At 40.6% G+C, this 27004-nt stretch overlaps 1 protein-coding gene and 2 long non-coding RNA genes across 3 annotated transcripts; 1 reads left to right on the top strand and 2 right to left on the bottom strand.

The window, feature by feature from the left end:
• Positions 1-9901: 9901 nt before the first annotated feature.
• Positions 9902-11460, bottom strand: LOC131998489 (uncharacterized). Its single transcript, XR_009398740.1, has 3 exons — positions 11143-11460; positions 10901-11050; positions 9902-10836 (listed from the first exon to the last, which is right to left on the bottom strand). It is a non-coding gene; the product is annotated as an uncharacterized LOC131998489 (long non-coding RNA).
• Positions 11461-21493: 10033 nt separating this feature from the next.
• LOC131994263 (uncharacterized) lies at positions 21494-22346 on the bottom strand. The gene is made up of 3 exons (XR_009396581.1): positions 22029-22346; positions 21787-21936; positions 21494-21722 (listed from the first exon to the last, which is right to left on the bottom strand). It is a non-coding gene; the product is annotated as an uncharacterized LOC131994263 (long non-coding RNA).
• A 2158-nt stretch (positions 22347-24504) lies between these two features.
• LOC106095165 (ribosome biogenesis protein NSA2 homolog) lies at positions 24505-25522 on the top strand. Its single transcript, XM_013262410.2, has one exon. It carries the CDS (start codon positions 24592-24594, stop codon positions 25369-25371), a length of 780 nt encoding a protein of 259 aa, XP_013117864.1. The 5' UTR covers positions 24505-24591; the 3' UTR covers positions 25372-25522.
• Positions 25523-27004: the final 1482 nt, after the last annotated feature.

The following is a 27004-nucleotide window of genomic DNA, read 5'->3' as shown; positions in this document are numbered from 1 at the left end:
GGAAGATCAAAAGCCCGATGGAAAGATCTCTGGTACCGCGAAACTTGGTGTCAGAGATTTTAGAATGAGCGCAGATGATCGAGGCGCTTAGAACGCTATTCTACGTTCGGCTAGTGGAACAAATGTTCTCTTATAGCCAATTTATGTAAAGTAAGTAAGACTTCTTTTTGTGGGGCTATGTGAAAGCTCATGTCTATACAGACAAGCCCGCTTCAATTTACGCTTTGGAAGACAACATTGAAGTATTTATTCTTGAGATACTGGCCGAAATGATGGAAAGAGTATGCCAAAATTGGACTAAGCGGATGGATCATTTGAGGCGCAGTCAGGGCCAACATTTGGATGAAAAAATTTTCAAACGTTAAATTATATGGACCGTACTATCGATTGAAATAAAGATTTCGTGCATTTATCTTAATTGTATGGGTTTTTTTTTGCTACAGCTCTTACAAAATCACCCTTTACATCAATATGGACCATAAATATAGTACCATAAATAGCGCAAAAGTCTGTAATTGTTTTTTAACAGCTATTTGCCGTACCATAAAAATCCTTAATTGCAAAAAATGGATAAATGTTTTTTGATGCATTCACCCATTTTGTCAAATGTTCGTTTGACACCATCATATAACAGTTAAGCAAATTTCTTTGAGTTTTTTCTTTTCTCACAGATTTTCAAAACTAGAATTGATTAACTGATTAAATGTGTGTTTACTTGAGTCTTCTTCTTTTCCGATTACATTTGTATACACTACTTATAGATAACAATAGAAAAAGTATATTGAGACCTATTATTATCCCATGTTGGTTTAAATAGTTTTCACTAGGTTATTATAACGATAAAATATCTATCAAGTGCAGACCAGGGTAGTTCTGGCTAAATTCAAATTGGGCTGGCATTGCTTACAACTTCATAGGCGTGTGTCTCGGAGGTAACCAGGGACTACACATCACATGCGTCAAACGACTCTCTGTTAGACATGAGGATTCTTCCTGAATTGAGTTCATACTTATTTGATGAGCAGGATATTAAGCCTACCACTAGCAAATGGCTCAAATAGGAATATTGTGATTAGAGCTCAATAACCACAAGAACGGGTTTTGTACCCCTTTTTGAGGCTCTTGGATATTTGTGGGATTTTCAGATCATTTGAAATGGAAGGGGTTACAGTTTGTTGGCTACGAGGATGACATTTTAATCTTGGTGTGCGTCCGTTCGTACTGCATATAGTATGCTGCCAAGATTGGCCAAAGGGCTTGGCGTAATCCGCCGAAAGATACAGTTGGAGCTATTCACCAATATGAGGTAACTTGGTATGTTCTGGGGACAACTCCTACATGTGGTGGAGCAGCCGCTCTCACTACTGATAGGGGTCCCTACAAGCCTTACGAATGATTTTTGGAGATGAGGAGGAGTTATAGACGGTTTAGCACATATTGAGGTACTGCCCCGAAATTGCGGGGTTATGTGCAGGATTATGGCTAAAAGAACACCTTTTTTATGTATAAATTATCTTCAGGTACATAGTCCTTGCGCCATTCTTGATTCCTATAGCTTTAAATGGCAAATTGGGTGGAATTCTCTAGCCCGTCTGGCCGCCGTTTTTTCATGCATGTCGGCTCCTTCTTCATTCTAATCTCTGACATTGTACTGACGTAATGGATCTAAGTTCCCTGAGTGAACCTTACAGCGATTGAGTTTGATAGATGCATGTCTAAGTTTCAGAACCATAACAGCAGAGAAGACAAAAATCAATTAAAAAAATATTTATTTTTAAGTCTATATTTTTGTAAGGCGAATTCAAAAATTAATTGACATATCAAGTTCTATCAGTTGGGTTGATGCGGCCACCTTATAAATACGCCTTGGATTTGAACATGTGTGTGGCAAAACATAATAACACAAATGACAATAACAAATGTGAAACTACATATCTTAAATTTTGGAAACCAAGATGAATTTATAAATAAAAAAACAAGTCTACATTCCTTTTGTTGTGGTTATCGTCCTCTGATTCTGAAAGGGACAGTAACTTTGTGATTATTCGCAGAGAAATTATAGATAATAGTGATACAATGTAATTGCCCATCGATGCGTACATAAATAATCTCAATAAACATATTTGTGTTATTAATAACAAATGCGTGTTATTTAGATTTACCGGGTAGCTGACAGGAAGTGTTTCCAATTCAAACGACCAAATTTGTTTTTGTGAAAATATTTTTTATTGTTTCAATGTACAGAAATATGTGGAAATAACCAAAATGTTTTGAATCCATTCACTTTTGCCAAATTTTGCCTTAACTTTTAAAGAAAGAAACGAATTGAAAGCAGCTCGAATGTAATCTGCCAGTATGTTGACCCATTCACGTACAATGCATTTCTTCAGCGCATCCATATGGGCATTTTTTTTTAGTCCTTACCTTGGGCAAGTGGACCAAATAGAAAAGTTCGTCGGATTGGCATCTGGCGAATTGGACAGGAATTGTGGACCAAATGAATTGTGGAATATGAATTTTTAACCATTCTTGGATAACACGTGCGCTATGTGACGGTGCCGAATTTTGTTGGCACATCTATTGTCTACAACCGAAATATTTGTTGCTCATGGATCCAAAACAGCTTCCAACCAGTGTTGCTGTAGGTAGGTTTCTATCCTCTTGGCAGGTTGTTAGGCTGATCTCAATTTTTGGTAGGTTTTTCCAACATACATATACGTTGTTAATTACTGAAAAAATGGCCGGGAATAACTCAAAACTAATTAACTCAAACTAATTCACATGTGGTAGTTGCATACAAATATGGCCAAATCTGATCCATTCTCATGATCCATTCAACTCAGTGTAACGCTGAAAATGGGTAGTAAAGCACCTTTCTGGGCTCAAACACTAAAATTCGGAGACTGCTTTATTCAAACTCGGCACAGTTGTTCATTGAAATTGGGGTAGAAATACGAATTTACGAACTTAAGATTTTTCATCGGGAGATCAATATAAAGGGTTTTATATTAAGATATAGACCATTTTTGAATTTAGGGCTGTGAGTGATTTCAACAAACAGACGAAAGGATATGTCTAAATCCTCTATGATTAACGACGATCTAGTAATTTGTAGATTTGAAAATGTATACATATAAGGTAATCTGATGTGTTCCAAATTGAATGTCAAAATGGATAACTGGTCGGCGGTGGCTAAAAATACACACTATACCACATTTTTGGCTTGTAGAACATTTGGTAGGTTTTGGTCTGGTTTGGTAGGATTTTTATTAAAACACTGCATCCAACATGTTTTCCCGATAATAAATTGCATTTACTTTGACTGATTCAACTTGGTTTGATCTAAACTTCAAAGGGATCTTGTCTACCGCGGTACCACCAAAGCTGCAATTGGCTGTTTCTTACAGTTCTCCAAGCTTTGCCATCATTTATTATTGGCCCATGTTATTTAAGTGGGGGGACTATTTCTTCTATAGCCTTTAAACTTCCCTTAGTTACAATTTGGTAACATATTTTTGCCAAACTCGGATGGTCATAAATTGAGTCATTTTAACCTTTTGTGGCCCATTTATTTTGTGTAAATTAGTCCTAAAGGCCGGTACTATATTCGTTTTTCGCGTTGAAGCTCCATATAAAGAAAAAACGGAAAATTTTGCCGAAATGTATTCGTTTCGTCAAAACTTTTTTTTTTCATCTAGGGAAAATTTACATTTCGGGACGCACATTGAGAGCACAATCGCAGTCGCAGTGCAAAAAGTCATTTTCTTACGCAAAATAAATATTGGGTTGCCCAAAAAGTAATTGCGGATTTTTTAAAAGAAAGTAAATGCATTTTTAATAAAACTTGAATGAACTTTAATCAAATATACTTTTTTTACACTTTTTTTCTAAAGCAAGCTAAAAGTAACAGCTGATAACTGACAGAAGAAAGAATGCAATTACAGAGTCAGAAGCTGTGAAAAAATTTGTCAACGCCGACTATATGAAAAATCCGCAATTACTTTTTGGACAACCCAATAATTGTAACTGAGTGTTTGTTAATGTGTTAGCGATCTTGCTCACATGTATTAACTCAGGGTGGAAAAAATTAAGTGTTTGTGGATGCATAAATAAGAAGGTATTTTGTAAATATAAGTAAACACACTCGAAAGAAAAATAAATATTTCTTTCACAACAAGCAACTCAATCAATCAGTACGAAATAATATGGTTTGTGAAAGAATGTGTTGTGCCTTTAGTCTTGCAATTACCACAACAATATTTGGATACAAGTGGAAGATGCTGACAAAGGTTTTTGGAAATTCGTGCTTATTATACTTACAAAACTGAGTATTTAGTTCAGCTTTTCGGGCCAAATGCTGTCAAACTCCATATAAAAAACTTCGACGAAACGCTGGAGGAAAATAGGCGAAAAAGTAGTACTCTGTTTTTATGTGAGGAAAATGGCAAAAAGAATTTTTAGTGGCAACCCTTGGCATCATTTTTATTTTAATGGTGTCAATGGTTCGTTATTTCTCTTCGTTATTTTTTTATTTGCGAAAAAAAAAAAATAAAAATAAAACCATAAGTCCAGATAAAACACGTCTTTTGGTATGAAAATAACAAAGTCAAATTCCGCTAGACTTCCGCGACTATTCCAAAAGCAGAATAGAATACCAACCCTCACAATGAAAATACTGCAAAATCTAATTGGTTTTACAAAAAAAATCTGCATTTGTCTCTTTAAATTGTTTTGTGTTTCATTATTTATTAATTACGAAGGGTGGGTTTCCGTTGAAATTACAACACATGCATGAATTTCAGTATGTACACATGCACGTAAGCAGCTGATAAATTCATTAATGCCATATTACTGGGTTGCCCAAAAAGTAATTGCGGATTTTTTAAAAGAAAGTAAATGCATTTTTAATAAAACTTAGAATGGACTTTAATCAAATTTAGTTTTTTTACACTTTTTTTCTAAAGCAAGCTAAAAGTAACAGCTGATAACTGACGGAAGAAATAATGCAATTAGAGAGTCACAAGCTGTGAAAAAATTTGTCAACGCCGACTATATGAAAAATCCGCAATTACTTTTTGGGCAACCCAATAGTATTTATATGTAATGGCTGGCACTATTTTCGTTTCTCTCCGGTGAAAACACATGTTTTTCATGGTTTCTTTTCGAAAACACTGAACAAATCTCAATGATAACATAATACGTTTGTGAAAATATCTTTATAAATAATGAGGGAATGTCATCTTAAATGAAAATCGCAAATTATTTTGCTTCAAAATCTTATAATTCGGCCCCAGAATGTTTGCGTCTTTTAAAAAGAATAAAATCCAATGATCCATAGATCATTAAATTTACTAACCCACAACGTTATGTTAGGTTAGGTTGAAAAGAGGGTGCAGATATTTATCCCCACCATGCCACTATGGACATTCACCTAAGCCAGTAATCGGCTTGTTGTGCGCTATAAAGTAACCTCTAAAAAGAAAACTTTAATTTAGGAATTCCGTGCTACTTACAAAATGCTTACATGTTTTCAATACCACTCCCCTAAGTTGGTTCATGACTGGCATTGTGTCCCAACGTAAAAGCCGGTATCTGTTAGACGCGAAAGCCGGGCAATGACAAAGGAAAATACTCCAGCGTCTCATCATCTTCCCAGCATGCCCTACACATGACATCACTTGCCGCACCGATTTTGCATAAGTGAGCTCATAGTCCTATGTGTCTCGACATGACACCAAAAGCTATACTGACCTCCTTTCTACTTCCTTTCAGTAATAGCCTCGTCCTCTCACGATCTGGATCCCCCCATAGGACTTTCACCGTCCTACCGACCGTTTCGCTGTTCCACAATGATGCATGCGCATTCGTCGCCCACTCCCTTAACTCGGACTGTGTCGACCCGAAAGGCTTCGGGTTAACCAAGTTTATTGAGGGCAGTCCTCTGGCCTTCTCCGCCAAATCGTCTGCCCTTTCATTTCCCCTTACTCCGTTATGGCCCGGCACCCAAACGATGCAGATTTTCCCATCCTCAAAGAAGGCGTTAATCTTACAATGCAAGACTGTTCGTGACCTTAACGTCATGGTTGTTATTGCCCTTATGGCGATTTTACTGTCCAGTCATGTTCACACTCGACGTCCTCGCGTTAGCACCACACCACTTCACGCATTCCATGATCGCCCGGATCTCTGCTTGCAGGACCATATTATTATCAGGCAGTCTCTAACAGATCTCAGGACCTGGGTTCTCAATGTAAACCCCCAGGCCCACTCTGTCCTCTAGCTTTGATCCATCCGTGTAACATGATTTTCCAGATGGCAATACTAGGGTTCTGTCAATCCAAAACTATGCCGATGGCAGCAGTGCCTCGCACTCGACTTCAAAGTCCGATCGGAAACCTCTTCCCTTCTTTCCAGGTTTCCTATCGTCGCCTCGATTATACCGCGATGGTATGAGCTGCTCCCATCCTCAATCCATTCTCCCATCGCCTTAAGTCTTATAGCCGCAGTGGCTGCCCCGCACTTAATCTGTATGTCAATGGGTCGGATATCTATAATAGTCTCCAGTGCCCTAGTGGGCGTGGTCCTCATAGCTCCGCTTATGCTAAGACAACATGTTTTTTGAACCTGTTGTATGGTCCTTATGTTGCACTTTTTCTTCATAGTTGTCCACCAAACTACTAAAGCGTAAGTAAGTAGAGCCAGTGGATTATCTTCGGATTTAGGCCCCATTTCAAGCCTACGGCCCGTCACATAGTGCTTAACATCTGTGAGCCTTCTCACTACTCTCCTGAATGTGACACTTCCCATTCAGTCTCCTGCCCAAGATCACACCTAAGTATTTGACCTTGTCAGATAGTCCTATTGAGGAAACGCGGTGCGTTAAATTGGCCCACCTTTGTGTTCCTCGTGAATAGGCATTTTTCAACGTGAGGTCCCCTGTTGACCAGAACCGACAAATTGATCTCCGTAATATGCTCATGAATAACAGTATAGATGCTGGGTTAGTCCAAGAATGCCACCTACTTGGGAGAAAAACAATGAGAATAAATGGCGACAATTTTATTTATGATGGCTGTCTCCTAAACAGAAAGAAACATGTTCATGATATTAATGATTTTGTCATAACATTTATGAAAAAAATGTTTAAATACGTCCCAATGAAACTTTTCATAACATTTATGAAACTCGTTTCATAAATCTCACTTCAATGAAACATGTCATAATATTTATGAAAATCAAAAATATAGTTTATGAAAAGTTGTCACAACATTTATGGAAAACTTTCATAACATTTATGATTGACCACTATGTCTATATCCTCCGCAGTTTCCACTTTCTTTTCTGGTCTGAAGGGATACACGTGCAGAATTTGTGCCGAAATTTATCCCAATCAGCCTTTCTTCTATTTAGCCGAGGGACATCTTCTACTGTATTTTCTCCAGGGCTGAAACTAATATAACGATGGTCAGGGATGATGGGAAATGTTGGACGACCAATCACATATTCTTTCACTTATATCTTCCGATACAAAGGTAATATCTAGTACCTCCTGCCTGTTCCTGGTAATAAAGATTCCTGTTACAAATTTATAAAATATTCGATAAGCAGCTCACCCCTTTCGACTTGATGTTTGAAGGCTGCATCTCTGAATCGCGTGCCATATATAGGGAAGCCAGCCAGTAACGAGACTTGTTTATTTCAAGGCTGGCTACTACTAAATCTTCAGTTCTTAGAGACGGAAGAAGACAATCTTTTAGACTACTCTTTGCAAGGCTCTGTGCCTCCCATTCCCCGTAACCTTGAGTAGTTTAAATCCCGGAATTCTTAGTCCACCACACACCCATGGATCCTAGATAAGAACCACGACAAATTCCCCTGCCATCAGGAGGACCTTGAGTACTGCCAAAGCGCCCTGACAATGGTGGAGATTTATCTGTATCAACCGGACCATAGTCAGAATTCAGAACTTCCACCACTGTTGTGTTAGCCTCGTCTTCTGATTCCACTAGGAGTTCAACCTCACAAGATTCGTTTGATCTTGTCATAATGAGCTTCCGTACGCTTCCAGGGGCAGGTGAGAAAGCGGCGCTGTCTCGACCGTGGCAGGGGGATTTTCATTCTCCTGAAATCCACCAGACTTTAGCGACGTGGTCGTAGGTCCTTAGGCAAGTGTTCAGCAACAACAGCTGAGTCGTCTCCTGATTCCGCAACCTCACCACAACTAAAGACTTTCAGTTTCAACTTGTTGAATCCGTAGGATACAACCCCTTCAAACTTGTTGAGGTCTGCGACATCCGGAGTTTAGTACGAATTCTGCATGTCTGCGGTCACCATCAGCCTCATCAAATTTACCAATCTTCCAGTCCATGGTTGAGAGATTGGGATTACATTCCCTTAGTCTTCCAAATATGGGTTCGGGATCTAAGGGAATCCTTGATATCCCAGCATGCGCAATTGGTCGAGAAGGAATTCTTCCTTCTTAACTAAATTTAGTGCTGCTGGCCAGATTTCACCAGCTTTTTTAGCGCACAACGATACATTTCAATTGAGCTGTGATCCCTAAAGGCAATCAGTGTGTATCGTCCCCGAAACAGCCTTCATCGTCACAAACTGGAGGAGACCCAGAAAAATTCCGCAAGGACATCGAAGAATACTGATGACTGTCCATTGATTATCCCTCGCCAATTATTCCTAGGTATGCAGCCTTGTTCTTCTTCCTTGTCAACAACTGCCATCACACGTCCCTAGAGACATTAGCAAAGGTTCTTGGACCCATCTTACCATTGTTCGCCCTAGTTCTTTTAGGCATGGGATGCCCTCCAGGTGACCGCAGCCTTTTGGCTGTCTGCGTTGCAGTTTCCGAATCTAGACGTGTAGTTTTTGGGGTAGCCTGTGCAGCGAATCCCCAGCCCATTTTAGGGAGTCTCTCTCCTATTAGTGAGAGTTTTAGGATCATTCGTACCAAGCCCCTCAATAAACCTGAGAGCGATGTGTCTTCCATTATTCCAATCTCGAAAAGTTTTGAAATACAATGAATAAACACTTTATTTTTAATTTAAAGCACTGTTGAATTCTCTTTTTATTTATAAACGTGTTTAAGATCATTTTGTGTCTCCGTTTGCTGATCTTCTCAATGGTTTTCTTTAGCTGCTCCAAACCCAAGTAAATTTTCAATAAATCTGCTGCCGTCGGCATAATAGGAATACGTAGACACCTTGATTAGTTTTTTTTATCTTCTTTAAAATCTTCACAATCAACCATTCTTTGGAAGTACGCGGCATTTTTTTTATTTTTGCACACGCACAAACTGCGGTGCATTTGTGATTGCATTCATTTTTTTCCATCAAAAATTATTGATTTGTGGGGATTTTAACCATGAAAGACTACAAACACCCACACATTTGTAATAAACAAACAAATGAACAATTAGAACACAAAAAATTAATTTTCTCCTAACTTTACTGCTTATTTACTAATAACAATAACAGAGCAACTAAAAAACCGGTTGCAAAAAAAGCCAATTTTTAGCAACTGACATTGGCAACTTCAGTTGAAAGTTACCATCCGTAATGCAAATTTGTTAACTGACAACGCAATTGAACTAGGATTGCCATCCATAATCAACCCATACGAAAGCAATTATGCCCGATTGCCATGGTACAATTAAGAGGTAGGGTCATTACCACGACAATAAAAATCTTCCCCCAAATTGAAATGTCAGAGTGGTTCTAGAAATAAACTTTTTTTACAACTTATCCTCCACAAATGTGTTTTTATTTGTATTGTAGCGTGTCACCCTATTGTCTGATTAGAGAAGAGCGACATCTGGGTTTGAACCGTCTGTGTTTTTTATGGCAGCTGGTGAATGCAACCCTGCGTTACCAGCATATGTTACCTCCACATACAAATGTAACTACTACAATGAAAATCGAGGAAACCATATGTTATTTGTTTTTGCGATTTTGGAAAACAAAATTTTATGATGGTTCCTCGGTGGACATGATGGCTTGGGGGAACCATGATGGACAGTAAAGGGAAGATGACTAGTTCTTTTTGGATGGAGCCGTGCAAGGAGTAAGAGGTGGTGTACAGAAGAGTGTTGAAAGTGGTGTTTTCAAAAAGAAAGAAAGTCTTTTTGGTTTTGGATTCGGCAGAGAAAAGGAGGCGGAACTGGCTTTTACCCAACAACAAAGAAAAAGACCAAATTCAAAGTTTTAAAGTGATTTATTGAACTTTCAGCACATTTGCTGAAAGAGGAAAAAAATTAACTATAAATTATTGAGAAGTTTTAAAAGCTGTAACAAAATAAATGAAAATAAATACAAATTAAAAACTAAAGAGCTGAAAAAGAAGATTATAAAAAAAAAGGTGATTAAAATAAATCGAACTGAAAGTTATTAAAAGCTGAAAAAGAAAATCTATGAAAACTCTGGAAAAAAAAAAAGAAATGTTATCAAATTAAATAAAAAGGAACCTGAAAAGGGAAAAGTTTCGAAACAAAGCCAAAGAACCTGAAAAAAAAGGAAAATACCAATGTAATAATAAAAGACCTAAAAAGAAAAAAAAAACTAAAAACCAAATCAAAGTCAATAGTTAAAAATCCTAAACTTGAAAATCAAAGACAATAGACACCACTAAAGTTGATCACAAAATAACAAAAAGCCAAACGCGAAAACATAAAGCTACACCTCCACCTCCTCTGTCCATCGTGGGAAGCTCTATATCAAAAGCACTGGTCAGCCGACAGTGCTGCAGGTACCCTTTTCCTCACAAACACTATTGCGGGACGTATACGTGAACTTAGACGGACGGACAGGACCTGGACACACATATTTCCTACGAATAAAAAGAAGGTTATTTGTTAATAAAGCGGCTAGGCAGGCAAACACCAGACACTTACCTTTCTATAAGTAACACAGCGCTAGAATAAATAGGCGCTGTCCTCAGCTGTTAGGTCGAGCTCAACCTAGGGCCAGGGGGTAAAGATTCTAGACCTTTGGGGCGGAAAGGAGCCCTTACTGCTGTTGGTGTTCGCTTTGCGAACTTAGGCCTTTAAAAAGGAATAAACATGTAAGACATAAAAAAAAAAGCCAAAGCTTTTATTTACGGGAAATACAATACAGCCGGAATACACATACTTACCACAACCAGACGGACGGACAGACAAGAGGAAAGCGTGGGCACTGCTCAGCCGCCCCAGCACTGACTCCAGTTAGGAGAGACGACCCTGAAGGAAGGCCAGACACCAAGAGAAGACCCAATACACCTGTGGAGGAAGGAGAATTTTATTACTATTTTTCTCTTTGAAGGAGAGGAGTCTATATAATTGAAGTTTTTTTAATTGCCACTATGCAATTCCTTGTTTTGTTTTCTTTGCTTTTTCGTTTGATTGAACTTTGTCTGGCAATGAATTTTTGATTTGGCTTAATAAATACATACCGTTTATAACGTTTGACATGAAATTCGCCTTTGCCTAGTTTTCATTTCACAATGGAGGAGTAGTTATTTAAGGTAAGAAGGGGGTAGTGCACCAAGCTGTAAGGGGGGATAAGGGAGACCGATTCTGGGGTATCCAAAACTGTTGGACAACGGATACCATGGTTGGGGTGGGCCGTCCAGGGCACTGTAGGATGTCTCAGTGCCCCCTGAAGAGCGAATCCATAGCGGAAGGTGCGAGTAAGAAGGCGAAAGACATGCCTGCCTTAACATAAGTGGGACCCTGTGTTTTTCATTTCCATCCAGAGCTGGTTTGAAATTTGAATTTTTGGTCACCTGTCTCTGGACATGGTGTGTTGGCAAGAACCGCGCCCCAGACTGAGCCACAGCCGGAGCTCTAACGCCAACAGCCAGCGCTCGCCAGCACACTATGTCCCCTTTCTCCGCTGAGACAGTTCGGACCCTCCGGGGTCCACGACAAGAATGGCGCCCGCAACATGGGGCCCGAGTTATCGGGTTGACCGCATCATTTTATCGCCACAGCCAGCAACTGATCGGATTTCGGTTACCGGATTGAGTCCCGATCGTAAGTTTTCAAAAGCTTGGATCGCGTGCCAAACTGGTGGTGACTGGAAGCTGGTTAGATGCAGGATGTGGCACGGTGTTTTACTAATCTTTAACTCCCGTAAGTCACGAAGTTTAAGGATTTTGGGTATCCGCATTTCGTTTGCGACGGGCCTGAGGAGAGAAGGAGATGCCATTATATACAATAGTTAACTGCAATAGCCCAAATTACTTTTGCTTACCTGTCCGTCCGCTTAATACAATCATACCCATGAGCCAAAGCACATGAGACGTTGTTGGGTTTATCTTTATGTTTTCAACAACAGCCGTGTGGTTATGTCCGTAGGTAGCAAACGTAATACCAATATACTACAGCATCTCAGGGTCATACAATACATTACGGCAGAGAAAGCAGTTTCCGGATACGTTTGGAGAAGTCCTATTTGGAAACTTAGAATGCTTCGCTTATCCGCTTAGATTTGCTCTTCTCTCACTTGTTCCCCACCTTATAGTAGGATATATGCACTACACTTTCTACCTTGTTTGTGAATTTTGGTTTTCATATCTGCGTTTAAAGAAGAAGACATAATTAGTGTATTTAGAGTTTGAGTTGGCTGAATTTGGTAATTTGGAATTGTCATCAAGTTTAATTAGTAGTATAGGTTATAGGTTGGAGTAGGTTTAATGGTCAATACCAGAGCAAATAGTTACACTAGTGAGGTTCCTGATCCGACCACATCGGCTATGGCAACAACAACAACCACAGTAACCAACATGGCGACAGCCATTACGACCACAGCAGCAGCCTCGGCAATGGCAATGGCCACAACAACAGCAACAGTCACCCCCATGATGGTCACGTCCGCGGTTTCCAGTCCAGCCTTGTCGGTATCGGATATGTCGGACGTACGTATAACTCCGGACACGCCGGAGTTCAGCAGCTTGACAGCTCAGACGGCCCAGAGAGAACGTAGAGAGAACCGGGAGACGAATGCTGCACGCCAGGCGCTTTACCAAGCTCCACGAGAAGGAGGTTCCCTAAACGCGGTCATAGATTCGGCCATTGGTGTGGGACAGTTAGAGCTCATCAGGTTACTCGATGAGAAGTTGAGGCAGCTGGTACCCCAGCTTGTACAGCAGAGCTTGGCCCACTTAAATGTTCCGATGGGCACAGGCGTCCCACAGACAGCGACCGCACAACCAGCGCAGCCACACACGGCCGTAGGCCAGCAGATACCACCATCGAATCGAATTCCGAGAGGCAGCGAGTACCGAGAGCCAACAATGAATCAGTACCAAACCTTTCCAGCCGTAGACGCCCCGCAGAGACCACCGGATGGGTGGCCATCCCCTCATCCACCACCGGAGCAGTACCACCTGGGTGACAGAAACACATATCTTCCGAATGCTGTAAACGCGCCGGCGCCACATTACCCGCAAGTTTCGCCTATTCCGAATCGTCAGGCCATTAGAAGAATAGATGTGGAGAAATGGCGGGTGAAGTTTGATGGCACCACGAAGTCGATGAGCGCCGAGGATTTTATGTTCCGTATAGAACAGCTTCGGGAGGATTATCGGTGTGAGTGGGATGAGGTGCTGGTGAAGTTCCCACAGCTGCTGGAGGGACCGGCGGAGGAGTGGTACTGGATGCAGAGGAGGTTGGGGTACATTCGCAGTTATCCGGAATTGAAACAGGCATTCCTGGCGCAGTTTCGGAAGTTCGAGAGCGACTTCGATATACAGAGGAGGATGATGGACCGAAGGCAAGGGTCCCACGAGTCGTTCGAGGACTTCTGTAACGCTATGCTGCGCCTTCGCCACCAGCAACGGGAGCCCATGAGGGAGGAGATGATGGTGGAGATGATGAAAGGCAATCTCAAACAGGCAATGGCGGCGCTGGTCTTTCCGATAAGAATGTATGGGTTGCAGCACTTCAGAGAGGAGTGTAGGAAGGCGGAGTTGCTGCTAGCAAATCAAAGGCAGTTCGCTCAGGCACACCGCCAGCAATTTGCCCCTAGAGTAAATGAGCTGGAATATGACCAAGAGGAGCCGGAACTGGAAATAGAAGCCATCAGTAGGCAGTCCAATTATATCTGTTGGAACTGCCGGGAGAAGGGCCACGGTTTTGTGGACTGCCCATCCACCACAAGGAAACTGTTTTGCTATGGCTGCGGAAGGGAGAACGTGGTGAAACCAAAATGTCCGCGATGTCAGGGAAACCGACAAGCGGGCCCGACAGAGGGGGAAACGCGCCCGAAACCAATGCACCCCCAGTAGAGGCCGATCAGGTGGAGCAGGATTCCACTAGAATAACTATTTTAGAGAATAAGGTTAGGTTTAGTAATGAATTAAGGAATGGATTAGAAAATGAATTAAAGAATGAAATAAAATTAAAAAAGATAAGGCCTTGGCACATGCGAATGGAGGAGTATAATCAAGCTAGAGCTAGAATATTTAATGAAGTTAATGAAGTAGATGAATTGAACAAATATAATGGGAAAAATGAATTGTACGATAGAAGTGTATTACATAATGTTTTAGGTATAGGTAAGGTAAGTCCACTGATCTCTACGGAATCGGAACATGCCCTAAACAACCCAAAGAGACACTTACGAATCAAGAGAGCTAGAGAGCGGTATAAGTCTAGAAGGAAACTCAGGCAGGAGATAGCCTCATCTACCTTATATGAGGGAGAAGACACTCGTCTTTACTTGCGAGTGAAAATTGGAAATGAAGAGGTCGAGGGGTTATTAGACAGTGGCGCAACAGTCACCGTCTTAGGCAGAGGCTGTCTAGAGTTAGTTGAGAGGGCGCAGATACCGATTTTCAAGTTTTCAGCACAAGTCGGCACAGCGGACGAGACACCTCACAGGGTTGTAGGACGTATTCGAGCCCCGGTAAAACTTGGCAAGATAGAAAGTGAGGTAACCTTTTTCTTAGTCCCCACTTTAAGTAAAGCACTATACCTTGGGGTCGATTTCATGAAACGTTATAAATTGCTAGCCAGTGTTGAAAGTTTGTCGTTGGAGGACGAGGCAGAAGATGACCCTATTGACCCATCCCAGCACCGATTGGACAGTGATCAGAAGGGTAGATTAGACGAGGTCATATCTCAATTTCCGTCTTTCGAGATAAGGGGATTGGGCAAGACATCCTTACAGACACACACTATTGACACGGCAGATGCAATACCAGTAAAGCAACGACATTACCCTGTATCCCCAGCAGTGCAAAGCCTAATGTATGCAGAGCTGGATAGGATGCTTGACATGAAGGTCATTGAGCCCAGTGAGAGCCCTTGGAATAACCCAGTGACATTAGTCCGGAAAGGCACAAAAAATAGGTTATGCCTGGATGCTCGAAAGCTCAATGCCCTTACTGTCAAGGATGCTTATCCGCTCCCAAACATTGAGGGCCTTCTTAGCCGGCTAGGGGATACGCATTTCATCTCGAGTGTGGATCTGAAAGATGCTTTCTGGCAGATACCACTAGAGATGAAAAGCAGGGAGAAAACGGCCTTTACTGTACCAGGAAGACCCTTATACCAGTTCACCGTAATGCCCTTTGGGTTGTGCAACGCAGCCCAAAGAATGTGCCGGTTAATGGATAAGGTGATTCCTGCGCATCTCCGTGAAAGAGTGTTTGTTTATTTGGATGACTTGCTCATAGTGGCCCCAGATTTTGAGACACATCTCGACCTTTTGGGACAAGTGGCAAAGGCCTTGAAAGCGGCGGGTCTAACGATTAATGTGGCAAAGTCAAAGTTTTGTTTTAAAGAGCTGCGATACCTCGGGTATATAGTTGGCGAGGGAAAAGTAAAGCCTGATCCTAGCAAAGTTTCTGCGATAGTGGAATACGAATACCCAAAGAATGTCAAACAAGTTAGGCGTTTCACAGGTATGACAGGCTGGTATCGCCGTTTTATTGCCGATTATGCGACCATCGCGGCACCTATTTTTGCGACATTGAAGAAAGGCCGCGGCTTTGAGTTTGGTGAGGAAGCCAAAATTGGGTTCAAACGGCTAAAGGAGGCATTAACCCGTAGTCCAGTCTTAAGACACCCTGATTTCCGGAAACATTTTTACATCCAGTGTGATGCATCCGACGTTGGCATTGGGGGTGTTCTATTTCAAAAAGACGACGAAGGAGGCGAGCATCCCATAGCGTTCATGTCGCAGAAGTTGTCCCCAGCGCAGAAAAATTACTCCGTCACCGAAAGGGAATGCCTAGCCGTGGTGATGGCAATAAAAAAGTTTCGCCCTTATATAGAGTTGATGCCGTTTACGGTCATCACAGATCATTCATCACTCAAGTGGTTGATGGGCAACAAAGAGCTGAGCGGTCGTCTGGCAAGATGGAGTCTTTTACTGCAGGGACACAACTTCGAAATAGAACACCGCCGGGGTAGTCAAAACGTGGTACCAGACGCGCTTTCGCGATATAACCTTGATGAATTGGAATTGCCATCCTTTAGCTTAGTAGACCTCAATGCGGCTGAGTTCAAGGAAGAGGAGTACCTTGAGAAGATCAAAGCCGTGGAGGCTAACCAGAATGATTTGCCAGATTTGAGAGTCATAGATGGCTTTCTGTACAAACGAACGATACCAGTGACTGTCGATCTGCCTTGCGAGGATTCAGTGTGGAAGTTATGGGTACCGGCATCGCTCACCGCGTCTGCCATAGAAAGAGCGCATTGCCCTAGTACAGCGGCTCATGGTGGCTTCCACAAGACGCTTCGTAGATTAAAGGAATATTATTACTGGCCTCATATGAGTGCACAGGTTAGACTTTTCGTCCAGAAGTGCCAAGTTTGTAAAGAAGCTAAGCCGAACAATCAGCCAATGCGTCAGCCGATGGAGTCAATGGTAGAAATCAGTCGTCCTTTTCAAAAGCTATACATAGATTTTTTAGGTCCTTATGTACGCTCTAAGGCAGGAAACTGCTACATTTTTATTGTCTTAGACCACCTGACCAAATATGTGTTATTGAAACCAATGGGAAAGGCAACCGCTCGAAATGTTATTAGATTTCTTGAGCAAGAAGTTTTCCACAAATTTGGTGTGCCCGAAACTATTTTATCCGACAATGGAAAACAATTTACTGGGAAAGATTTCGCGGCGTTTATGGAGGCTTACGGCGTAAGCGATATGAAAACGGGACTCTATTCACCTCAAGCTAACGCATCAGAACGCGTTAATCAATCTATATTGGCGGCGATTCGCTCTTATTTACAGGAGGATCAAAGGGATTGGGACCAAAACTTGTCCGCAATTGAGTGCGCATTACGGTCATCGGTGCACTCTTCAGTAGGCATGACACCTTATTTCGCTCTTTTTGGCACCAATATGATTACTCACGGCAGCGTTTATAGGCTGGCTAGACAATTAGACTCTTTGAAAGACCCAGAGTTTAATGCTTTACCAAAGTCGAACCATTTGGAATTAGTGAGGGAAGAGGTCAGAAAAAGGTTACAGAAGAGTTACCGCGATAGGGCTAGCAAATACAACATTCGTGCCCGAAGAGTCAGGTTTTTCCCAGGTCAAGAGGTCTATCGACGTAACCATCAATTGAGCGATTTCGGAAAGAATATAAACGCGAAGCTCAACAAGAAGTACATTAAGTGTCGGATTGTTAAGGCAGTCGGAAAATGCTTATATGAAATTGAAGACCTAAAAGGGAAATCATTGGGCGTCTACCATGCTAAAGACCTAAAGCAGTAAATATCTTCTAGCTACAAATGTGTCCGAGAAAGCAAATTGCAAATTTTACCCATGGACATTCCACTAAGGAACGGGGGCAGACTTCTCACATGTCAGTGAGTGTAGTCCGTTTCAAGTTTAAAACTCGATGATAAGAGGCTTTTTTTGTATAGTCGAGTCTGAACGGCGTGCCGCAGTGCGACACCCCTTTAAAGAGAAGTTTAACATAGCATAGTACCTTACAAATGTAGGCCGCGGCGCTCCGATAAAAAGTTAATAAAAATTGAAATCAGTGACTTACCGTTTTAGTTATAAGTTGGATTCCATCACATGGGTCCAAGGTCAATAGGTTTAAGCCATTAGTGTAGGAAGCTATAGGATAAACGAAAAATGAATTAGAATTTGAATTATCTTTTAATTTTAGATTTAAGGATACTTAGCTTTAGTTTTGGCAGGCACGCAGTTTCTGGATTAAACTTAGATTTTTTTTTGTTCGCCTTGGGCGGCAGTTTAGGCGGAACCGTCTATAGATGGTCGTTTGAATTGCTTCCATAAAATTCCTTGCAAGTTACATCCCATGGTCAACAGGCGGTGAAGGACGTGTGTGTGGGTACGATGAGTAAATGGACCTAGAGAATTGGAACTTTATACTTACCTTATACTTACCTGAATTATCCGTCGGGGACTGAGAGCGACGAAACTCGTGGTCTTACGCAGTCGCGAGTGCGGGGCCGCCAGGAGTGTTCCAGTAGTGTAATGTGCACAGGGGTTAGAACGAGGTAGTGCCATTTCTCTCGGCCTATCTGGGGTGCCTCGACCGCCGGAGAGCTCGCTGTCAACCTCGCAGTGGGTGACCCGTCTTTCTATCACTATGGCATCTTGGACATGGAGCGCGAGTTGCGGCGGAAGGCGTTTTGTCCGGACGAGAGATTGTCATCTTTCGATGCCGGCCCCAGGAGATCACTCAACCACGGTAGAGCCTCTTGACGACCTCGGTGTATGTCGGGCCGACCCGTCTTTCTATCGCTATGGCATCTTGGACATGGAGCGAGGGATGCCGTGGTGAGTGCAAGTAGGGGGCTGAGAGGAGTAATAAAGAATACGCCGTGGCGTATTATTTATTTGACACTTACCAGTTCATCTGCCCTGGGCACATTATGTCGCTGGTCCACGTCTGGTATGGTCCGTGCTCTCAAGCTAGGCGGCCGATGTGAGTTTGGTGTCGCTGTGGCACCTGGAAAGAGAACCAAAAGGAGGTTGATTAGTCAAATTGCATTGTTTTTTTTTTTTTTTTTTGCTTAAGTTGTTATTATTTTAAGATTTTCTTTTGGTTTGAAATTTTCAATTTTATTCAAAAATTTTTTGTTTTATTTTTGAAATTTTTAATTTTGGGAATTTTTTTTTTTGCATAGAAATTTTTTTTTTTTTTTCTTTTAACTTTGGAAATTTCATAATTTGTTTTAGATTTTTTTTTTTTTTTGTTATTTAAAATTTTTCTAAGTCATTTCACATTGACTTCATTTAAACATTGTAGCGTTGGTTTCGACGATTTCCTTTGGTATATTTATTTTTATTGTTTTTATTTCACGAACTTTTAATTTTCCTTTTTCATTTCTTTTAATTTTTTTTTTTTTGGTATTAGCGCAATTTTTTTTTATAAATTTTAGTTTTTCTCTTCAATGTTGAGTCCTTATTTTGATTTGACATTAACTTTCTCACAACACTTTCACTTTGCGTTCATTGAACTTATAAATCATTCACAATATTTCAGTTGTTTCGTTTTCACATTTTCATTTTGGGTTCTTTCGATCTTTTTTTTGAACCACAAGGAGAAGAGAGCTTCAACACTTGTTCTGTTTGCATTACATTCGTCACATGACACGCACACATTTTCCGCAATTACCTATGTTAGCTTCTCCTACTTCACTTTTTTGTGCAGAGTAACTTGTATTGGCACTCAGTTTGTTTTTAGCACCCCCCACCTCCATTCATGATTTGAGTGGTTTACACATTATGGTAGGGGTACCGTAAAGTCATACGATATCATACGCATTTAGAATCACAAACACTTGCACATCAAAATGAACCGTTTTTTTTTTTTTTTTTTTGAAACCACGTTGGTTTGAGTTTTTGGTAGGTTACGGTTTGCAGAACCGCACGTAATTGCACTTTACATGACTATTTAATTTCATTTATTTTTATTTTCTGCCAATTTTCACTTTTTTGTGTCGGAATTTCAGTTTTTCCCACCTTTTTTATTAATTCTTTGACCGGCATTATTTGCTAACCGGTGTCTGTAGTTTCATTCACACACATATAGCACCATGAAACAACTTTAATATTAAGGTTCACTTTTCGTTGGAATTTTTAATTTTCTGCAGGGCCAACACTTAATTTTATGTTAATTTTTTATTATTTGCATTGCAATTTTTTTTTTTTTTTTTTTAAGTTTTGTTGGCAAATGGTTTTTACATTAATTATCATTGTAATTTGTCCATTCATTTTTTTTTATACACACACACACACGCACACACACCGAAATAGACCGCAACTTATAGAGATTTTGTTACACGCACTGTAAATTTTAATTACACACAGCACTTTCATTTTTTTTTTCATTTCCAATAATTTTTTTACACTTTACTTACCTTTTATTTAAATATTTTTTTTTTTTTGCGTATTTTATTCCGTCCGTCCGCTTCATAAATATCCAGTTAGTTTAATCAAGGTATATTTAATGAAGGTATAACTGGTTAATCGAGTACCGGGTTGGTACTACTCGACTCAAGCTATACTTATAGGTCAAGGTACATTTATTGGAGAAGAATTACTTTTTTTCTTAAGGGGGCTACACCCACTGAGATAGGTTTGACTAATGCTACGTTCACACGTTATGTTATTATATACATGACAAAAGGTTGTTTTTCCCTCCCATCCTATGACGGTGACGTCTAAAGGATGATTGGGTTTGTAGCGTGTCACCCTATTGTCTGATTAGAGAAGAGCGACATCTGGGTTTGAACCGTCTGTGTTTTTTATGGCAGCTGGTGAATGCAACCCTGCGTTACCAGCATATGTTACCTCCACATACAAATGTAACTACTACAATGAAAATCGAGGAAACCATATGTTATTTGTTTTTGCGATTTTGGAAAACAAAATTTTATGATGGTTCCTCGGTGGACATGATGGCTTGGGGGAACCATGATGGACAGTAAAGGGAAGATGACTAGTTCTTTTTGGATGGAGCCGTGCAAGGAGTAAGAGGTGGTGTACAGAAGAGTGTTGAAAGTGGTGTTTTCAAAAAGAAAGAAAGTCTTTTTGGTTTTGGATTCGGCAGAGAAAAGGAGGCGGAACTGGCTTTTACCCAACAACAAAGAAAAAGACCAAATTCAAAGTTTTAAAGTGATTTATTGAACTTTCAGCACATTTGCTGAAAGAGGAAAAAAATTAACTATAAATTATTGAGAAGTTTTAAAAGCTGTAACAAAATAAATGAAAATAAATACAAATTAAAAACTAAAGAGCTGAAAAAGAAGATTATAAAAAAAAAAGGTGATTAAAATAAATCGAACTGAAAGTTATTAAAAGCTGAAAAAGAAAATCTATGAAAACTCTGGAAAAAAAAAAAGAAATGTTATCAAATTAAATAAAAAGGAACCTGAAAAGGGAAAAGTTTCGAAACAAAGCCAAAGAACCTGAAAAAAAAGGAAAATACCAATGTAATAATAAAAGACCTAAAAAGAAAAAAAAAACTAAAAACCAAATCAAAGTCAATAGTTAAAAATTCTAAACTTGAAAATCAAAGACAATAGACACCACTAAAGTTGATCACAAAATAACAAAAAGCCAAACGCGAAAACATAAAGCTACACCTCCACCTCCTCTGTCCATCGTGGGAAGCTCTATATCAAAAGCACTGGTCAGCCGACAGTGCTGCAGGTACCCTTTTCCTCACAAACACTATTGCGGGACGTATACGTGAACTTAGACGGACGGACAGGACCTGGACACACATATTTCCTACGAATAAAAAGAAGGTTATTTGTTAATAAAGCGGCTAGGCAGGCAAACACCAGACACTTACCTTTCTATAAGTAACACAGCGCTAGAATAAATAGGCGCTGTCCTCAGCTGTTAGGTCGAGCTCAACCTAGGGCCAGGGGGTAAAGATTCTAGACCTTTGGGGCGGAAAGGAGCCCTTACTGCTGTTGGTGTTCGCTTTGCGAACTTAGGCCTTTAAAAAGGAATAAACATGTAAGACATAAAAAAAAAAGCCAAAGCTTTTATTTACGGGAAATACAATACAGCCGGAATACACATACTTACCACAACCAGACGGACGGACAGACAAGAGGAAAGCGTGGGCACTGCTCAGCCGCCCCAGCACTGACTCCAGTTAGGAGAGACGACCCTGAAGGAAGGCCAGACACCAAGAGAAGACCCAATACACCTGTGGAGGAAGGAGAATTTTATTACTATTTTTCTCTTTGAAGGAGAGGAGTCTATATAATTGAAGTTTTTTTAATTGCCACTATGCAATTCCTTGTTTTGTTTTCTTTGCTTTTTCGTTTGATTGAACTTTGTCTGGCAATGAATTTTTGATTTGGCTTAATAAATACATACCGTTTATAACGTTTGACATGAAATTCGCCTTTGCCTAGTTTTCATTTCACAATGGAGGAGTAGTTATTTAAGGTAAGAAGGGGGTAGTGCACCAAGCTGTAAGGGGGGATAAGGGAGACCGATTCTGGGGTATCCAAAACTGTTGGACAACGGATACCATGGTTGGGGTGGGCCGTCCAGGGCACTGTAGGATGTCTCAGTGCCCCCTGAAGAGCGAATCCATAGCGGAAGGTGCGAGTAAGAAGGCGAAAGACATGCCTGCCTTAACATAAGTGGGACCCTGTGTTTTTCATTTCCATCCAGAGCTGGTTTGAAATTTGAATTTTTGGTCACCTGTCTCTGGACATGGTGTGTTGGCAAGAACCGCGCCCCAGACTGAGCCACAGCCGGAGCTCTAACGCCAACAGCCAGCGCTCGCCAGCACACTATGTCCCCTTTCTCCGCTGAGACAGTTCGGACCCTCCGGGGTCCACGACAGTATTTTCACCATTAGAACACTGTTTTGTTGCTTATGTGTGGAATATCGGATCAAATAGAACATCTTTTTAAGATATTAGAAAAAAATCACAGCTGTGTTTAAGATTTAAGATTTTAGAAATATATCACTGCTGTGATATCAAGCCTTTGACATTTAGAAATACTATAAAATCAAAACAAATATAAAAAGATTGTACTCAGCTGTTCGCATGACCTCACCTTATAAGTGCATCCTTTATGCTACCTCTTAATTTTGACAGATAGTGTGTTCGGTTTTTTGTTATTGGCGAACTGCTACTACCTGAAAATTAATATATATTGGTAACAGCCATTATTTGTGGTATTTTTCAATTTCGTGAAACAGCCGGCCAGTTTGACGGTATTAAGATGTCAGTTCTGTGTTTACATTCACAGCAACCTACCCCATTACTTTATCTTTGATTGTGCTGTTCTCTCTCTCATTTTACTCGCACGCGTACAAACACGAGGGCAAGTTTCTTTGGTTGTGTTGAGAACAATGCTAATTTTGAAATGACATCTTGATAACCATCTCATTATCAATATCGGATTGCACTATATGATTTGTGGTTTCAGTAACAATGAGACCACCTTTAATTGTTTCGCGATGATTGCAACCCAAGGCGTATTTAAAAAGGTGGTATCAAGATATATATCTTTCTTCTGTCAGTTATCAGCTGTTACTTTTAGCTTGCTTTAGAAAAAAAGTGTAAAAAAAGTATATTTGATTAAAGTTCATTCTAAGTTTGATAAAAAATGCATTGACTTTCTTTTAAAAAATCCGAAAAGTAATTGCGGATTTTTCACATAGTCGGCGTTGACAAATTTTTTCAACGGCTTGTGACTCTGTAATTGCATTCTTTCTTCTGTCTGTTATCAGCTGTTACTTTTAGCTTGCTTTAAAAAAAAATTGTAAAAAAAAGTATATTTGATTAAAGTTCATTCTAAGTTTTATTAGAAATGCATTTACTTTCTTTTAAAATATCCGCAATTACTTTTTGGGGAACCCAATATACACACTCAAAACCGAAACACTTTTCGCGAGAAAAAATTGTACTCAGCTGTTTACGGTACAGTACCTGGTAATTATGTCATGGGTGGTATCCCACGAACTGCTGTAAACAGCCGGCCAGGTTTGATGGTGTTAAGATGATAGATTTTTGTTTGCATTCTCTTTTTTGTCATTTACTTTCTCGAATATTCTCTGCTTATTTCTTTGTGTGTGTGTGTGTTGGCAAAACATCGATCAGCTTGATGACAACATGGCGGATTGTACCATATGATTTGTAGTTGTTGAACAAATGAGACCATGATGGCAACCATAGCTAACAAAAAAATAGTCGTAGCAGTCGGCGGCAAAAATCGCCTTGAAATTATGCAGTGCTTAATTTTGGTACTATATAGTGCAAATTGCGATCAATCGTTTCTTATTATATGTTATTCCATGTTATCGATAACTTACCAGTACAATTTTGCACTAATATTTTTTCCAGAATATATGACTTGCACTGGATAGGACTAAATAAAACAGAATACTTTTCGAAATTTTTTGACTAAAAGCTGTAATCTACTCTTATACACGATGAGTACGAGCATGATGTGCCGTATAAACGGCCTATAAGACCTTCCTTTGAAAGCAACCATGGTTGAATAAATTCAACCATGAATGCAAAAAAAAACCAACCACGTTGTTGTATTTTTTCTTTTTTATAATAACCAGCCTTTGGTTCTGTGGGCTTTTTTGTACCGAAATAAAATATTGGAATAAAACATGCCACAGAATGAGTATATGGAACGCCATCGAAAGCTGTATGGCCGACGATTGGATTTTGAAGACCGCAAAAGGAAGAAGGAGGCTCGTTTACCAAAGGAACGATCGAAGAAGGCTAGAAAATTGCGTGGTATCAAAGCGAAAATATTTAACAAAGAACGACGCAATGAAAAAATTCAGATCAAAAAGAAAATTCTATCTCATGCAGAGAAGAATGTGAAAAAGCAAGTGAAGGATGTCGAAGAAGGTGCTGTCCCTCATTATCTTCTGGATAGAGGCACACAGGGAAGTGCTAAAGTTTTGTCAAATATGATAAAGCAAAAGAGGAAGGAAAAGGCTGGAAAATGGGATGTCCCCATTCCGAAGATCCGGGCACAGTCTGATATGGAAGTCTTCAAAATTTTGAAGTCAGGCAAGACCAAAAGAAAATCTTGGAAACGTATGGTAACCAAGGTTACATTCGTTGGAGAAAATTTTACCCGCAAACCTCCCAAGTTTGAACGTTTTATAAGACCCATGGCGCTTCGAATGAAAACAGCCCACGTAACTCATCCCGAATTGAAGGCAACGTTCCAATTACCTATCATTGGAGTTAAACGAAACCCAAGCTCGCCAATGTTCACTTCTCTTGGCGTCATTACAAAGGGTACTGTAATTGAAGTTAATATATCTGAACTAGGTCTGGTGACGCAAACTGGAAGAGTAGTTTGGGGAAAATACGCTCAAGTTACAAATAATCCTGAAAATGACGGAGTTATCAATGCAGTGCTGTTGGTATAAACAACTATCTTTAACGAATAAATTAAACCAATAGCCCACAAAATCTAGTGTGCTTTGACGATTAATTTGATTTGTACATATTTGCTTATTTCCCGAAGTTACACCATTTACAGTTTTCTTTTCAAATTAAAGATTATCTTTTACTAATATATACATATGTGTTTCTTAAATAGGTTGCATCATATACAAATTTTCTTAATAACAAAAGGAAATTCCCTTCTACCTTCACAACAATTTGTTATTGCCTCTTCATTTGGTTTTCGAGCCATAGTCGAATTTCGACATTTTTGCGAAATGGCGTTATGTTGTAGCAGTTTGTTATGTCATATCTTTCGTCTGCTTGATTCTGTTGAGTGTCCAGATCCAGGAACTCTGCGCCCAGATGGATCTGTGTCTGGTTGGTCAGTTAAACAGCTGACGTGTGGTCCCTGGCCACAATCGGGAAATACATCGGCATCAATCGTTGCTCTGTAGGAGTTGAGGCCGCTGCATCTGCCGGATCGTGATTGAGCCAGAACTACTCTGGTTTGCGGATGTCAGTTTCTTCCGTTGCAACTGGAGGCGGTCGTTCTCCAAGGACTACATTCACCTGTTAGCTATTTAGCGTGTCTGCATGAATGTTGTCAAGACCCGCTTGATCTAGAGGTTCTCTCATGTAGTGCTGAACCTGTCTCTCTGAGGGTTGTGGGCAGTGGAAACCAACACATTCTGCGATAACAGCCCAAAAGGTATTGCTTAAAAAGCATGTAGTTATATCTTCGCACTGGTAGGATCTTTGCCTCATGATGGAGGTGGAGGATAGGTAGAAGTTAAACCGTGCCGGAGATATCTTGTGGGAACTCCCTGTTTCACTCGTCAGTGCTGCGACTTCTTATCCCTAAATTTCACAAATGACTGGCGTCCACACAGATAATTCGCGACCCAGCGTTTTGGCGATGTTCTCAAATAGTTTGTACGCGTCTAAAGATTATTCTAGATATCCGACCGATTGACATACAGAAGTGCAAGGCAGCCACTGCGGCTATGAGACTTAAGGCGATGGATTGAAGATGGGAGCAGCTCATACCATGGCGGTATAATCGAGGCGACGATAGAAAACCTGGAAGAAAGGGAAGAAGTTTCCGTTCGGATACCTGAGATGAACCTTGAGTTGCGAGGCACTGATGCCGGCGGCACAGTCTTGGATTGACGGCCATCTGGAAGCTCATATTACACGGATGGATCAAAGCTAGAGGACAGAGTAGGCCCGGGGGTCTACATTGAGAACCCAGGGCCTGAGATCTGTTTTAGGCTGTCTGACCATAATTCGGTTCTTCAGGCGGAAATCCGAGCGATCACGGAATGCGTGAGGTGGTATGGTGCCAAAGCGAGGACGTCGAGTGTGAACATCTTTACGGACAGTAAAATTGTCATAAGGGCAATAACAACCAGGACGTTAAGGTCAGAAACACTCTTGCAGTGCAAGGAGATTAACGCCTTCTCTGAGGATAGCAAAATCCGTAACGTTTGGGAGCCGGGCCAAAACGGAGTAAGGGGGAACGAAAGGGCAGGCGATTTGGGTGAAGGCCAGGGGACTGCCCTCAAAAAACTTGGTTAACCCAAAGCCTTTCGGGTCCACGCAGTCCGAGTTAAG

Source organism: Stomoxys calcitrans, chromosome 1, assembly GCF_963082655.1.
Source record: "Stomoxys calcitrans chromosome 1, idStoCalc2.1, whole genome shotgun sequence".
Lineage (NCBI taxonomy): Eukaryota > Metazoa > Arthropoda > Insecta > Diptera > Muscidae > Stomoxys > Stomoxys calcitrans.
The sequence above is the reverse complement of the archived record's forward strand: the minus strand, read 5'-3'. Positions and strand labels throughout refer to the sequence as shown.

Bases quoted from the DNA above. Each gene is read 5' to 3' on its own strand.
- LOC106095165 (XM_013262410.2), top strand. From the start codon at position 24,592: ATGCCACAGAATGAGTATATGGAACGCCATCGAAAGCTGTATGGCCGA.